The sequence below is a fragment of the Dipodomys merriami genome, unplaced genomic scaffold (assembly GCF_024711535.1).
Source record: "Dipodomys merriami isolate MVZ:Mamm:240054 unplaced genomic scaffold, mDipMer1.0.p SCAF_128, whole genome shotgun sequence".
NCBI lineage: Eukaryota > Metazoa > Chordata > Mammalia > Rodentia > Heteromyidae > Dipodomys > Dipodomys merriami.
Genome location: NW_027202582.1, coordinates 321535 through 336273, shown reverse-complemented (window position 1 = coordinate 336273; position 14739 = coordinate 321535). Strand labels below are relative to the sequence as shown.

Genomic DNA, 14739 nt, shown 5'->3' with positions numbered 1-14739 from the left:
GCTTGCAATCCTTTCAGGTCTCACAGCTTGGTTTTACCAGCTCTCACAGTAATTCCTCTGTACATCACCTCTAGAATAACAATAAATTTAAAAAACAGAAACCTGTCCTATCTTCCATGCTATTTGGAATATCCCCCAAAGTCTCATTTGTTAAAAACTTCTCTAGATCTTGGTGTGACTGGGAGGGGAATGACATTTTAGAAGATGAAGTCTAGTAAGAGGAAGTAGATCACTAGGGGCACGCCTTGGAAAGGGACATTGAATCCAGTGATTCTTCTCATTCTCCTCTCCCTCTCTCTTTCCCTCCTTCCTCGCTCTTTCTATCCCCCTCTCTGTCTTTCAATATCCCTTTTTCCTTCCCTCCAACTTCCTCCCTCTCTCTTACTCCTCCTACCCCCCTCTCTTTCTCTCCACCCCCCCCCAGCCCTCCTGCCCACCATGAATAGAGCAACTCTTCTCCAGGACACCCTTCTGCTATGAGGTACAGACTCACCACAAGCCTGGAAGCAGTATAGTTGTAAGGTAAATTAAAAGTAGGTCCCCAATGAAGGACAACACCACTGTGGGATCCAGGCAGGAAGAGAAGTTATTTATTCCAAATTGCCTGCCCCACATGCATGGTGGAGAAGCACAGGGCTGAAAAGGGGCCTGCCACCCCAGGGCCAAGACTTATCTAGGACTTATCTGTGTGTGTGGGGGAGGGTAGGGAGGGGAGGTGTGGCCAGGTGTGGGAAAGGTGTGGAAACACTGGATTTGTATGAGATCTCAGAACCTGGGACCCACCCACATTCTGCTGGGAGGCAGGACCTGGGCAGCCCAGGATGTGACCTCAGAGGAGGGGAGGTGACTGCTACCAAGTATTCTAGTTACCTAGGTAACACAGACACTGGGCAGAGGATTATGCAGGAGGGGGGGAGATGTCTGCACAGGGCCTGAATAGTCAAGGGTCTATGGACTGAAAGCCCTGAATAACACTTTGCCCCTTTTCAGTGAGCTTTCTCAGGTGTTTTGTCACAGCCACACAAAGCTGAATTAACGGCACCTCACCTGGAAAAGCAGTACATAGCTACAAAAGTATTTCCTATCAGGATTCCTTTCAAGACATTCCAGTTTCCTTCAACTGTCTGATTCTGATTAAACTAGCTATTATATAGACAGTAGTTCAGTGTCAAATGTTTAAATGTGATCCATGTTTTCTAATATGTCAATTCATTAAAAAAAAATTTACTAGTACGTGGGAAGAATACTGATTTTGTTTTTCCTTTTTCTTGCTCTTTCAGTAGATCTAGGACAATTACTAGAATTGCTTAAAACTGCGTTACTTTGATGACGGTATCTTCCTGCTTTGCTTGTCTTGAGCCTTTCCTCCTGGAAAAGATACAAGAGAAACAGCAAGGCCACATGTAAATGAAAAGACACCAAGAAAACACATATCTCATGCCTTCTTTAGGAAAAGCTTATCTTTCATGTCTCCGCATTGGCCATATTAATGCCTTGCCCAAAGATTTGAAACCAGTCTCTCTGGAAGTAGTTGCAAAGGCAGTTCTGGTCATTTCTACTACAAATTGTATACATTTTGACATAGTCCAAGAGGAGTGGGGTGTGTGGGAAAATTGGGATGCATACCAAGGTCAAAATCCTCCTCATTCTTCATTTTTAAACCCTTTATAGCTAGTGCTGGTGGTTCATGCCTGTAATCCTACCTACTTAGGAGGCTGAGATCTGAGGATCCCATTTCAAAGTCAGCCTGGGCAGGAAAGTTGTTGAGACCCTTAGCTCCAATTAACTACCAGAAAACTGGAAGTAGTGCTGTGGCTCAATGTAGTAGAGTGCTAACTTTGAGCAAAAGAGTTCATGGACAGTGCCAAGACCCCGAGTTCAAGCACAACAAGAACAAAAAGAAAAAAAAAAAGAAATCCTTTATTCACCACTCCCTTCTGAAAGATTAAAAATTAGAGTTACATTTTACAATTGCTAACTGCTGATTTCGCTTTTGTAAACTTGCTCGTGCTAGCACCCCCCCTCCCTTCCCCCCCCTCCCGCCTTTCTGGAAATAAGAAATTGAGTAAAAAGTCTCGGAGTCCAGATGCGGCCCCGGGACAAGGTCTGTGGTCATAGATAAAGAACAAACAGGTATATGTTTTTCTAGTTTCTGTTTGGAAATTCCCTAAGTGGCCAAATGGGACCCAAGATAAGGACCACCTGTCCAGCAAACTAGGCCAAATGTTAATCAATCACAAGCCTGTAACCGCTGCTCGGGGCTCTCTCCCTTGCCAAGGCAGAGAGACCGTTTGCTGCGCAAACGCTGAATAAACTCCTCTTGCTTATTGCATCTCCCGGCCTGGAGTCTGAGTTTCTGGGGCGCCCTCCCGTTGACGAAAGTATCCTAAGGAACTAGGGTCTTTCACCTTCCTCTCTTTTGTGAACACCTTCATTCACAATGAATCGCACAGACAACACAATTAGACTTTTCCCCAACTCTACATAGTCATTTGCCAGAGGTTCTCTAGAGCTTTCTGTGATCTCCCCCAAGTGATGGAGCAGATCTGAAGCTACAGGAAATGCTGACTGCAAGCACCTTATCACCACTTACTAGGATGGGAGGTTCCAGTGTCTAGAAGGTTGTACAGGGTGCTAATGTTTGTATCTGCATGTTTGTACCATATTTAATGCGAGAAAAGCAATCTTTGCCATCAAATTAAAATGTCTCCATCTTGTTAGTATTATGCCCACCTTTGGTCTTCAGCTCCACCCAGACCTGAGCCCCTCCCATCCCTGGAGTTCCCACCATACAGCTGGCCCCTCCCTCTCTCCGCCCAGATCCACCTGGCTCCAATCTACCTCATTCTGACCCTCAGGCCTTCCTGCTGCCTGGATAGGGACATGCCATGTGCTTTCTCTTTGGGGAAATACGGCTCCTCTAATAAACCTTGTAATAATCTTTTTCCTGTGCCTGTCTGCCTCTGTGTGCTCCCGTGGGATGGATGTGTGGGACCCTTCATTCGTGGTGGCCCATACGGTGATAGGCTCCCCAGTGAATTTGCTCCCCCTCTACTTCAGAAGGAGGTCTGACCACCTGCCCCGGGACCTGTCCCAATATCCTATACTCTGGTTGCCAGAAGACCACCAAGGTAACTTTCTCCTGACCGAGTACTCTACCTGCCCATCCAACACTGCTAATTAAGTCCTACTCAGGTTAGTAACCAGTAACTGGAGTTCTGGGTTTCCAATTTCTGTAGTTCTGTCTGTAAGGCCACCTAGGTCTTCGTGGGCTAACCAAGCCCCACCCCTGCCATCTGACTGAAATCTTGGCCAAGTGCCCAGAACTCTCTGCTAGGGCCTACCGTGGCCAAGGGCGACATTTCTCTCTGGTGCCCCCCACCCCCTGCTATTACGAGCCAAATACCACAGGTGTGCAAGTGTAGAGACTGCATCTGTTGGAGATGGTTGTAAGACTAAGCCTTTTGTGTCTGTTTACAAAAATATCTGGTTAGTAAAAAAAGTTGTCATTTTGGTAAATTGTCCTGGGCTATTGTCTAAACAGTTTTAAAAACCAACGAGGCCAAAGCCTGCCAAGCCTATGTAATGTATCCTTAACCAGTCTGTGTAGAAATGTGCAGCCCAGCGCAAAGTGTGACAGTCCCTTGGAGCCACTGAGAGACCCTGCTTGCTGCTGCTGCTGCTGCAGCACACCCTAATGGGTAAAGTTCGATGACAGCCTGACAGTTACCTGGAGGAAATCTACATCGTCACCTAGACTACCTCCACCATGGTAAAAGTAGACTGAACTGCCTGGTTCCATCACTTGAGACTGCATCCTGGTTGAAAGCTGCTGAAACTGAAATCTTGTGGGACATTCTTTTGGGTGATATCCAGAAACCCTCTCTATTCCCATAGTGGACATTGGGGACAAGGATATCACTGGTTTGCTTGCCTTAGACACTTCAGTGCATAGTGACTGGAAATCCACTCGTATAGCCACAGCCTAGTTTGGCTCTGGTATGGTGATTACCTGCTGAGTGTGTTATCAATATAGGTAGTGAAAGGAATGAGACCCAGCCCTGCTCTTAGCCTTAAAATCTAGCAAGCTTCTGTATCACAGTGGTGCCTTGAGGCTGTTCTGAGATAACTTGGTTGGGGGGGGGGGGAGAAGCAGTTTTAAATTCTAGCCACAAAGAAGCTCAAGGAATTGTAAAGAAGAGGAGGGTAGTAAAGAAAGTCTTGGGAAAGATTTGGGAAGCAATTGTTATCCTCTGGATAAGAAGGGTTTTAAAAAGTAAGGATTATCTTAAAATGTTTATTAAAAAAGGAAGACAGACCTCAGAAAGTTTAAGTATGTAACAAATGGTATGAGTATGTCTAAAAAATTGGAGCTTACGAGTACAGCTGGTATAAAATTAAGTTAGCTGTGATATATGGAGTCAGGACTGGTGGAAAAAAAATGTAAGGGCCTTTGGTACTGTTAATTTTGTTACTCACGATCGGACCTTGTAAAAAAAGAGATGGTGCAGTCCATCTATTAGTTCTGAGATCCCAATACCAAACTGTAAATATAAAAGACTGTGCCAATTAGGGGACCATGATTGGTTCCTGATGCTCTAGAAGAATAGAGAATGGAAAATGAAAACCTAAGCAATTCCATTTTACTTAAGACCCCATCTCAGTTCTGTGACTTAACTCGTGGCCCACTTTAGCCACAATGCTAGGAATTTATGACAGAAAGCCATGCACAATTCTTGGCGCCATAGATGGCGTTTGCTTAAGGCAGGTGTTAGCTCCCAAGTGGCGTTGCCCCCAGCGACCTAGGGCTAAGAGTTTCGGTTCCGATAATTTTCTGATAAATTTCAGAGCCCAGGGTGAGACATGCCATGCATTCTGTTGGTCCAGGTGTGACTCAAAACTGTTTTTTTTTTTTTTTTGTCAAGCTATGGACCAAGGACATTTTTCTGTAAAGGTCAACCAATCATATTTGCCCAGCTTAGCTTGCTTTAAATGTTAACCAATCATGTAATTTCTTATGTAAAAGTTCCTTAAAGTTGTTTGTCCAATACTATAAAAACTGTGCTGTTTCTATGCTTGGGACCTCTTAGCATCATCGGTTAACGAGTGCGCGGAGGACCAAGCTCAAACTTGCAATAAACAACTCTTTGCTGTTTGCATTGATCGTGGTCTCTGGTGAGGGGGCATCCGAAAATGGGGTACTTCACCACCACATGGGATGCTCTGTGGCGAGCACTTGGCTCTTGGCCACTACTACCATGGAAAGGACACCAACTAAATTTCTTTACATTAAGGCCACCTGGACCTTGGGAGGGGGGTGCTGCTGAGCCCCCCATCAGAGTCAAATTTGGCCCCAAATGTAAAACTCCACTACTGTAAGCTCTCGGGCAAGTAAAACACTTTCTCCCCTTAAACTCTGCATTTGCTCTTCTAAAATTAGCTTCTGGTAACCTCTCTCTTCTTCCAACTAAAGGTATCCAAAGGTCAATTGATAGGTAAAATGCTCTAAACTATTGGTACAAAACTAGAGTTGAGTACTGGGTGGGTCAAAGGTGGTCAAATTTTGGGCCCCTGGGAATCCCCTCCCCCCCAGCACTCTTCCATACAATTATTAGATAAACTAAATGCCTTGGTAAATCCCTGAAAGAATGTAGCCCAGAAATAGTTGGTTTATACTCATTAAATTAAAAAAATGGATGAGTTTAACTTTAAATTCCATAAAAAGGTCAACAAGTTTGGATACTACCAAAAGTGTAAAAAATTATTACATTGTTTTAAACAATGATTAAATTCTGTTAAATCTTCTCACTAGCATTGAGCATGTGGTGGATGCACCATCTTGGCATCATGGTAATTCAACTGCTGTTTTGCACCTACTCAACTTGATTCTGTGACCCTCCCCACACTGACTTGTCCAGTGGCGCCATTATACTATGCCATGTATCTGTTCATGTCTCCTGTTTACTAGAAGTTTCTTGTTGTTGACAAAGTTTTGTATTTTAAACTGATCACATGGTTCCATCATAATTGGGCAAAGTAATACCACTAAAATTCCAAAACTTGAAACAGCCAATTTTATTTTTATTTATTTATTTATTTATTTTTTTGGTCCAGTTGTGGGGCCTGAACTCTGGGCCTGGGCACTGTCCCTCAGCTCTTCAGCTCAAGGCTAGCACTCTACCACTTGATCCACAGCACCACTTCTGGGTTTTTTCTTTTTGCGTATGTGGTGCTGAGGAATGGAACCCAGGGCCTCAGGCATGCAAGGCAAGCACTCTACCACTGAGCCACCTTCCCAGCCCTAGTCTTGCCTTTGTTACCTGCTATTTGTATTTATAGTAGCTTCTGACTGGTACTCCCAACCAGTCCATTATACTCTCTCTTACCCAGTTGCCCAAAAGACCCTAGATACCCCATTCCTGCCACCTTCCTGTCCTGAGCCCAGTTATTCCTCCTTCCCTGTAATGTGCCACAACGGGGCTTAACTTTTCCGGCCCATGGCCAATGTGTGTTCTCCTATGCCATTCATGTTTACTGACCGTGCCACCTTGTCAGCTTTTGCCTGACCTTTCTAAAAGTCTCTTTCGACAGGACCTGGACCCTAAAGACCCAGCTCCAGGGATTCCTTGATGCTCCCAGGCCAGCAGAAAGTAGCCAAAAGAGCCCAAGACACCTATTGGTTCTGGTGCCTTTAAATATCTCTCCTACCTCCTCCTCAGATTACTGTGATCCAAGCAGGAAAAGTCTTATTCTCCCTCCTCCAGGATGCCCGGAGTCAGGTACCATGCTATATTTCCAGTCCGAAACAGAAAAGGCAATTTCAGGTCTTTGATTGTCCCTTCTGGAAATCAATCCCTCCATGACATACTCCTCTCTTGGGGTACTGACAACAATTTTTTGCCTTTTATTAGTTCTGTCTTACATTTAGATAACTATTGTCTTTCAAAAAGGAGGATCTTTACCAACCATTGTCAAGCAGATGCTTCCTGGCCCAGCAATGAAAAAGGGACCTCTGACTACTTCACCCTTTTACAGCAGGAAGTAGCTCCAGAGGAAACAACCTCTGCCCATACCCCCTGGCCTGGTATCCCCTGTTTTTATTAAACAACACGGTGGGGAATGTTAGTATTATGCTCAACTTTGGTCCTCAGCTCTACCCAGACCTGAGCCGCTCCCATCCCTGGAGTTCCCTCCTTACAGCTGGCCCCTTCCTTTCTCTGCCCAGTTCCACCTGGGCTCCCCTCTACCTCACTTCAGACCCTCAGACCCTCCTGCTACCTGGACAGGGACAGGTGCCATGTACTCCTGCTTGGGGCAAATATGGCTCCTCTAATGAACCTTGTAATAATCTTTCTCCTGTGCCTGCCTACCTGCCAGTCCCTTGGGACGGATATGTGGGACCCTTCACTTGTAACCACTTTATACTAATATATTCTGGAATTATTTGCTTGTTCATTTCAATTGTAACTACCTTCTGTTTGTAAACAGCCAGCAATGTCAAAAGTAGGAGTCCTTACCAATGGAGTTGAAGATTAGACATTCTTCCTTAACGTGGGAACTCTGTGCTGACTTACCAGCCTCCTCCAACTGTGCCCATCAGCAGTGTCCCTATTCCCAACCCTATTTCCAGCCAGCTGTGATGAGAACAATGTATACCTTTGCCCATTCCCTAGCAGCGTTCTTTCACTGATGCCTAGAGTGTTCTCTAACTTCCTTGTATTTATTACCCCATCACCCTGATAACTGATTGTAAAGAAAATGTGAGCCTGACTCCTTAGCAAAAAGGAGAAGGGGCAGCATTACCCTTTGGGTTAGGCCAAACTGAGCTGGCCACTCTGCCCAGGGCACCGGCCTAGCTCTGGGGAGAGTGGCAGATCACCCTTGTATACAGAAGTAAAATGCCTTGACAAACTCTGTCTTTTGGGTATCTATTAATTTTGTGACACTGGAGGGGTATGCTTCCAACACTAAAATGGACAGGGTCATATTGGGATATATAGGGGAGAAGGAAATTTCCCTTACTTAGTACTTGTCTTGCTGTTACCCTCTGTGTAATCTAGAAAGCCTCCTAACACAAAACACATAAATGGATAAGATGAAACTAAACCATAATAGATATGATACTTCCTGTACCAATGGCACTGACTGGTTAGAAAGAGCCTCTCTAGGTCTGTTGGGAAACCATGGCCCTGAGTGGTGTTTGGCCTTCCTCCTCCCAGACCCATAGCACAGGACTTCGTGAGGAACAGCCAGAAGTTTAACTCACTCATTTTCCACATCTTGGATGGAGTCAGGCAGTGGTTGGTTCCTGGTTTCAGGAAGGAGGAGGACTATAAAGCCACCAAGAACAGAGAAGGCACCATAGATGATCCAGGGCAAGGGAGCAGAATAAACTGCGAGAATCATCAACAGGGGAGCCAGTGAGGACCCAAGGCTACCAGCAATTCCAATGATTCTTAAAGCTGTGGCCCTTAGAGCACAAAGCACAATACAGAAATAACATGTTAGAAATACTCACGTGGACTGTGGCACTTGTGACTTATGTTATGGGATTGAGGAAGCAGTGTATTTAGACATATGGAGATTGTGGACTGACTCTAGCCTTTGAAATTCCTGTTGCTTTGCTAGCATTTCCTCACAGCATACATAGACATCTGTGTATCATTTAGCAATGCCACTCTTCATGGCATCTACTTTTAAGAAATACCAAAGATTACAGGAGTGGGGCACCAATGGCTCATGCCTCTAATCCTAGTTACTTAGGAACATGGTTCAAGGCCAGCTTGGGCAGAAAAGTCCACATGAGACTCTTCTCTCCAATTAACCACTCAAAAACTGGAAATGGCACTGTCGCTCAAGGGGTAGAGCCTTAGCCTTGAGCACAAAGAGGCTCAGGGACAGTGCCCAGGCCCCGAGTACAAGCCCGACAACTGACAAAAAAAAAACAAAACTCCAAACAACACCAAGAAGATTGCAAGAGGCCTAGAGGAATGATATAGTCAGTGGATTTCACAGTACCTTGGCAAAAGCAAGCTTTCACTCAACTGTGGCTGGAGTTGTTTTCATTGCAATGATTTGCCTTTGTGAAATATCCTGCCCCCCTTTTTTATTTTTTTAATTAGTTTGAAGAATGAAGGTGCTGAGAAAGGTCTGATCCTAACAGCAAACAGATGAGGTTCTGTACCTGATTACGGTGGGGACTAGTTCCTGTGCATGGGTTAGCAAACTGGAAAGGGAAGCACTCCCAAGTCCTCCTCCCAGAGTTGAGAAAACCAGACGGAGGGTTTGCATTTCTGGAGAGAGGAAGAACCAGAGAGAGTCAGGAAGTCCCAGCTGCCACAACCAGCATTCCCTGCTCATAATGGCAAACACCTTGATTGGAATTGTGTACAGGGTTAAAGTGTATCACAGAGGAACTAAACAGAGGCAGAGTTCCTGCAATGGATAATAAGTGATAAATGTGCCTTCTCTACACAGTTTGGTTTAGGATGGATCACTGACTCTGAATGCTTGTACTCAGTCTCCTTGTATCTCTGACATTTGCTAGAGAGGGACAGAGGTTGAGGAATTGAAGCAGAGTTCACTTTTCTCTTTTCTGCCCAGTGTCTCCTCTGTCCTTAGCATAATGTTGAACTGTCATGTGAGAAACTGCTGAGGGTGTGTGCAGGATCTATCTTGGCCCTCAAGGAGTTTACAGCCATGACCCATGTGCCCACAACATGGGGTTAGTACTGTGCAAGTCCTACATGGATGGAAAGCCTGGAGAGTAGCTAGATCTATGATGATGTGTCAACAATCTTGAGTAAAGGCTTCTTTTAGTAAGAATTTCAGAGTTTAGAAACAATAGTTTTCTCCACAATAGGAGAGCATGAGACATTGGAGTCATTATTGAGGCAAAGCAGCACACTGAAGTCCAGGCTGACATGTAAGAGGATCTGAGCCCATCAGTTTGGGATTTTACAAAACGAATTACTATTCTGTGAGTTCAGAAAAACATGGTGACCACCTGCACTTTTCTTTCTCATTATATATGTCCATTTAATTTTGTAAAATTGACTCTAAGGTAGTCTGAAGTGATCCATAACTGTTACTTGTATTTTTTCTTTATTTGAAGACAAGTAGTATCTACTTTCTCACAAGATAATTCTCCAAACTGAATTTGCATAAATGGTGCCCTGTGATGATATTCATAAGTGGATAAACAGAGTTTAGGAAATATGAATTGTCAATGAAGAGCTGGACAGAGGAAAGGACAGTATAGTGTGGTCTTAGTAGGACCAAAATACAAGATGTAGACCTAATATGTCTATTGCTGGCCTAGAGGAAAGCTGACAGAAATGACAGCTGTACCTACATACTTATCAAATATAATGAAGAAAATTATGTTAGAACCAAAATAAATTATTCTTGGCTCCTCTCCCTGCACATAAATGTCAGAATGTCACCTCAATGCCCAGATTGCTTGCAGGGAATTGTTGGAACATTTTAGAAATGTGTCATCTAGATATTTCTTTTCTACCACGTGTGTTTTCCTTACCGTGAGGCACAAGCATGGTAGCCAGAATGGAGGTCCCGACAATGAACATAAAAAAAAACTGACTTATTCTACGGCCCAGGTGATTCAGTGAAATAAGTGATACAAAATTAACTGGAATGCTCAGTACAGCAAGGAGAATCTGCAGCAGAAAAGTATTAGTTCCCAAGTGCTGGAGGTTGAGCAGCAGGCCATATCTTGACAGGAATGATGCACATCTGTAGTGAATAGAGAATAAATCATATATCACAAAGTTTACAGACTATGTCCTGTAGATTACAACAACATAGGTTGAGGTAGTCAGTTTTGGAAAACAAAGACATATTTATCACTTTATTTTCTTTCTATTTTCTTTGTCACTTTCTTTTCTTCTCTTTTTTTTTGTCGGTCATGGGACTTGAACTCTGGGCCTGGGCACTGTCCCTCAGCTCTTCAGCTCAAGGTGAGCGCTCTACCACTTGAGCCACAGTGCCACTTCCGGTTTCCTAGTGATTTATTGGATATAGGAGTCTCATGGTCTTTCCTGCCCGGGCTGGCTTGGAACCGTGATCCTCAGATCTCAGCCTCCTGAGTAGCTAGGATTACAGGCGTGAGCCACCGGCGCCCAGCTTTATTTCTTTTCTTTCTAATAATAATTTTAATATTTATTATTATGTGCCAGTTCGTGGCTTGAACTCAGGACCTGGGCACTATTTTTAGTTTTTCTTTTTTTCTGCTCTTAAGGCTGGAGCTTTCTCTCATTTGAACCACAGCTCCACTTCTGGCTTTTTTGGTGGTTAATTGGAGAGAAGAGCCTCATAGACTTTCCTGCCCAGGTTGTTAGTGTAAGGTCCGCTCCTGGATGGCTAGCAGACTCCACCCTCCTCGCAGCAAAGTCTCCACCCAGTACCTGTGTTACCTAGGCAACTGGGACACCTGGAAGAGGTCACATCTGCATCCACTGAGGTCATGTCTGAATTTGATATGGCCACAGCTTTCTCCGCCCATACCCTAGAGAAGGCCTAGCCCAGGCCCAGAGGATCTCTCTCGCTGCTCTTTTCTAGCTCTCTCTGCTCTTGCTGCTCTTTTCTAGCTCTTTCCTCTCTCTTTCCTCTCTTTCCCAGCTGTCTCTCATTCCCAGGCCTTTCCCAGCCACGTGGAGTTCCAACCTTGCCTGGTCCCAGCAGGTCTACTGAATAAACCTACCCCTTACCTGAATACCACGTGTGTGCTGCTGTTCTTACTCGGCTACCTCTTTTTAAAAACCTAACAGTTAGGATGCTGGGTTTGCTGGTGCTTGCATACAAATGATTATATTTTTAAATCATCATAAAGTAGTTGTATGCAGAAGGAGCCCTTCATTATTGTTAAGCATTTTAGAGGGCAAAGGGACATGATGAGTCTTTCTAGGGTTTTAGATTTTTCCTGTATCATGTTCCAAGTGAATGGCTTAAACTTATCCATAGAAATATTTGTCAAGATATGTACTTCTCTATATGTCTATATATATTCACTTAGCTGTTCAAAAACTTATATCTAGTAATGGGGAAAAAAAGCAACAGAGAAACTCAGAATCAAAGTCTGGTTGTGCTTAAATTTCTTAGCATCAATCTCTGGTGACAAGCATGGCATGTCATATGATAAACAATATTTCGTGCTAAAATTAGTTTTGTATCTGTTTTCAAAACCTTTGGGTATACCTAGCCATAGCAATTGTGGGCATGTTGCCCCTGCCTTTTATCTCTAAATCGACCACTCCCAAACATTGAGCCATTGAACAGGAGAAATACAAATCACTCCTCTTGAAATTGGAACAGTGAGAAGCCTACCTCACAAAGGCCAAGAGACAGATCCGCTTACGCAGGGTGGGAGCATGGAGCAGGTCGCGCAGAGAAGCTCTTTTCTTTGCCACCTCTAGCTCCTCCTTCATGGTGGTTCTCACCACCTTCAACCACAAGAACAAGAAACTCTTCAGTTGTCAGAAACTGGTGGGCATTAGAGGGAGCACCAGGCTCTCACAAAGGACAAATTCAATGCAAAGCCTTTCTGTGCAGTGGGAAGATGTAGACATCAAAAAATAAATGGCAGGGGCTGGGAAGGTGGCTCAGTGGTAGACTGCTTGCCTTGCATGCCTGAGGCCCTGGGTTTGATTCCTCAGCACCACATAAGCAAAAAGAAAAAAGCCGGAAGTGGTGCTGTGGCTCAAGCAGTAGAGTGCTAGCCTTGAGCTGAAGAGCTGAATGACAGTGTCCAGGCCCAGAGTTCAGGCCCCATGACCGGACCCCCCCCAAAAACAAACAAACAAAAAATAAATGGCAGATGGACAATCATGGCTCACACCTGCAATCCTAGTTTCTCAGGAGGCTGAGATCTGAGGATCACAGTTCAAAGCCACTCAGGGCAGGAAAAGTCTGTGAGACTCTTAACTCCAATAAACCACTCAGAAAACCCGAAGTCACTCAAGTGGTAGAGTGCTAGCCTTGAGCTGAAGAGCTGAGGGATAGTGCCTAGACCCAGAGTTCAAACCCCACAACTGACAAAAAATAAAAAAAAAAAATTGGAAGCTGGACAATCATGACTCGCCTCTGTAATCCTAGCTACTCAGGAGACTGAGATCTGAGGATCATGGTCAAAGCCAACCTGCATAGGAAAGACCATGAGACTCTTTGCTCCAATTAACAACCAACAAGCCAGAAGTGGAGCTGTGGCTCAAGTGGCAGAGTGCTAGACTTGAGCAAAGAATCTCAGAGAAAAGCCAGGTGCCAGCAGCTCACACCTGTAATCCTAGCTACTCATGAGGCTGAGGGTTGAGGATCTGAAGATTGAGGTTCAAAGCCAGTTGGGGCAGGAAAGTCCCTGTGAGATTCTTATCTCCAATTAATGACTCATAAACCAGAAATGGAGCTGTGGCTCAAAGTAGTAGAGAGCTAGCTTTGAGCAAAAGAGGTAAGGGCAGTGCCTCGGCCCTGAGTTCAAGCCCAACAATCAAAACAAAAAATCTAAGGGATAGTGCCCAGGATCTGAGTTTAGCTCCAGGAGCAGTGCATGCGCGTGCGCGTGCACACACACACACACAGAGAAATGGCAGGCATAAAAGTGGTGGGAAGGGTAACATAGAGGGTGAAGGAAGCTCAGGGAACTTCTCAGTGAGGAAAACTAAACAATCTTGAAGACAATCAGCAAAAAGCCAGGTTGGATGATAGCCTAAGTGGTAGATGGAGGAAGGGAGTATGCCAAAGAAGCCTGAAGCACTGAGTTCTAACCCTACCACCACCAAACACTTCCAGCTCAGTGCCCAACAGACTCCAGAACAAAATACAGGACTTAATTTCATTAAGCGAGGTGGTATCTTCCACATTTGATTGTGAAATCCCTTGATGTTACTACTACTACTACTACTACTACTAGTACTACTAGTACTACTATTGTTGTTATTTGAGAATGGGCTCCTAAGGAGACCTTAAACTTGGGGGCCATCCGTTGGTTGCAGTGGATGAGTCTGGCCTTCAGATATATTCAATGTCAGAATCACATATCAGAGTGAGCTGGGATTGTTCTGTAGTGTTTACTCATTTTTGCTAGTTTTCTGGGGTCTAAGACAACATTAAAATTTTGAGATATTCAGAGTGTTTCAGATGATAGATTCCAACTAATTTTAAAGGAAACACCATTGTTTGAATTGCAACTGTCTGATCTAATTTTGTATTGAGGCTTTTAAATGAGTTTCTTATTTGCCTTAAACAATTTTTCAGGCTGGGAATGTGGCTTAGTAATAGAGGGCTTGCCTAGCATGCATGAAGCCCTCGGTTCAGTTCCTCATTACCACATAAACAGAAAAAGCCAGAAGTGGCACTGTGGCTCAAGTGGTAGAATGCTAGCCTTGAGCACAGAGAGGCTAGGCTCAGGGACAGAGCTCAGGCCCTAAGCTCAAGCCAGGACCTGCAAAAACAACAACAACAACAAACCAAACAAACAACAAAACAACTTTTCATTTTCAAAGTTTGAAGCTGTTTCAAAATTTTTTGACTTTATTATATTCCCATTTAATACATTATTTATTTTCCTTATTTCAAGGAGTTGTTTGTTCATATTCTAATTCATTCAGATGTGTTATCTGGATGCTCTTTGATTCCATTGACCAATCTTTTAATCATCCTTGTGAATTTTTAGTCTTGAATTCCATCAATTCCCGGCATTAGTGTCCTTTATTGTGGATTGGTTGACTT

General features: G+C 44.2%; 1 protein-coding gene across 5 annotated transcripts in view; it reads right to left on the bottom strand.

The window, feature by feature from the left end:
• Window positions 1–431: 431 nt before the first annotated feature.
• Window positions 432–14739, bottom strand: part of LOC138824233 (organic anion transporter 7-like) — a 30030-nt gene continuing 15722 nt past the window's right edge. For 3 of the 5 annotated variants that reach the window (XM_070017914.1, XM_070017915.1, XM_070017916.1), the window contains exons 7-11: window positions 12343–12458; window positions 10538–10752; window positions 9185–9293; window positions 8267–8470; window positions 432–1368 (exon numbers count right to left, since the gene is read on the bottom strand). In XM_070017914.1, the coding sequence (XP_069874015.1) occupies window positions 1308–1368; window positions 8267–8470; window positions 9185–9293; window positions 10538–10752; window positions 12343–12458 (705 nt within the window). In that variant the 3' untranslated portion in view covers window positions 432–1307. Of the gene's footprint in view, window positions 1369–8266; window positions 8471–8929; window positions 9294–10537; window positions 10753–12342; window positions 12459–14739 lie in introns of those variants that run through there. The other 2 variants (XM_070017918.1, XM_070017917.1) reach the window with 2 other exon arrangements.